A 1,548-nucleotide genomic window follows, 5' to 3' on the forward strand; every position below is an offset into this window, starting at 1 on the left:
TGTGTACATAAACAAAGAGGTTACAATCAGCCTTAACCTGTTTTTCTTGTTTAAATAAGCTTGTAATATTATATTTATACTGTATCTGTTACTTCCATTACATGGTCTGTTCTATTAACTACGCCAAATTTTGTAGTTTTGATCATTTTAACTACGCCAAATTTTGTAGTTTTGATCATTTTTAATGAACAATTGAATTAGCTTATAACCGTTTTATTTTGTTACATCTTAAGTTAATTAGTAAACCCATTAATTTTGGGTTAATTTGCAGAATTATGAAATAACAAGTATTTTCCTTATATTACAGAATACAAACATGAAGCGTACAATATTTTTTTCATGGAAACTTCAGGTTCTGCTTCGTTGAACATTCGTCAAGCATGTGCAGTCGAATCGACTGCAAGACATCACCCTTCATTCCTTATTAAAGTATTAATGTTTACTTCACATTCAGACATAAAGATTAATTTTGAAATACTACCTAATGTAATAATACAGCGGGAAAATTTCGAAAAATTATTTCAAAATACGCCATTGTTGGAATGGTATCGTCAAAAAAAGTGGAATCAAAGTAGTTATAAAATATATCATCTCAGTGATGCCACTCGGTACGCTTTAATTTGGAAATATGGTGGAATATACTTGGACCTAGACATTGTCATGCTGAAAACTTTTCCGTCTTATAAGAATTTCGTGATTAGGGAAAGTAGTAGTCAATTGTGTAATGGTATTTTCGCAATGGAGCGCAACCACACCATACTTTATAAGTGTATGGAATACATCAAGCAATCATACGATAGTAATTGTTTTGCTTGCATCGGTCCGTTATTATTTACAAAAGAAATCTCTTCCTTCTGCCACCAAGAAATTGTAGATGACATGCCAAAACAGCTCGATTGCAATATTACAGTTTTCGACCCAATAACAGCTTTCCCTGTATATTACACCGAATGGTGCGATTATTTCTCGTCTTCTTCAGCAGAAAATGTTTTACAGCGAATGAATAATAGTGTACTGATCCACGTGTGGAATAAATTGTCAAAAAACGAAAAATTAAAACCAGGTTCGGGTAGTGCGTATGAATTATCAATGGCAACTCATTGTCCTCTTGTTTATGAAAAGACTGTTCACATGGGAAGTTTATAGTTAACCTTATAATTATTAATTTTACGTTTGATATATCGATTCGAATGTGACATCCTGCTTTGGTTACATACTGACTCGTTTGCAATTTACAAATTGAAAAGTGTTTACATTTTTCTTGAGGGGACGACAGATTTGTAATTGAAATTTACTTATTGTTGCATCACATTGTTAAAAATATTGTTCAGAATGCTCTTTTATTACTGTACATTATACTGTAAAAATATTACTGTGTTAAAATTCGATGGTAAAGAAGAAACATGACCCTCTTTTTGCCCAAAGGATAGAATGATACGTAATCAAAAATAAAATAAAATATATATTCATTATAATGGAAGTAGATCTTACATTTATTGAATGGCCAGTCAGTACACATATTTTCCACCATTTCTTACAATTTTACAA

General features: G+C 31.3%; 1 protein-coding gene across 1 annotated transcript; it reads left to right on the plus strand.

The window, feature by feature from the left end:
• Positions 1 to 320: 320 nt before the first annotated feature.
• Positions 321 to 1,325, plus strand: LOC111637815 (lactosylceramide 4-alpha-galactosyltransferase-like). The gene has a single exon (XM_023383378.1). The coding sequence runs from the start codon at positions 340 to 342 to the stop codon at positions 1,144 to 1,146; it is 807 nt and encodes a 268-aa protein (XP_023239146.1). The 5' UTR covers positions 321 to 339; the 3' UTR covers positions 1,147 to 1,325.
• The last annotated feature ends 223 nt before the right edge of the window (positions 1,326 to 1,548 follow it).

The sequence above is a fragment of the Centruroides sculpturatus genome, unplaced genomic scaffold (assembly GCF_000671375.1).
Source record: "Centruroides sculpturatus isolate CEXI.00-Female unplaced genomic scaffold, Cexi_2.0 scaffold1001, whole genome shotgun sequence".
Lineage (NCBI taxonomy): Eukaryota > Metazoa > Arthropoda > Arachnida > Scorpiones > Buthidae > Centruroides > Centruroides sculpturatus.

Coding starts and splice junctions, on each gene's coding strand:
- LOC111637815 (XM_023383378.1), top strand. CDS start 340: ATGGAAACTTCAGGTTCTGCTTCGTTGAACATTCGTCAAGCATGTGCA.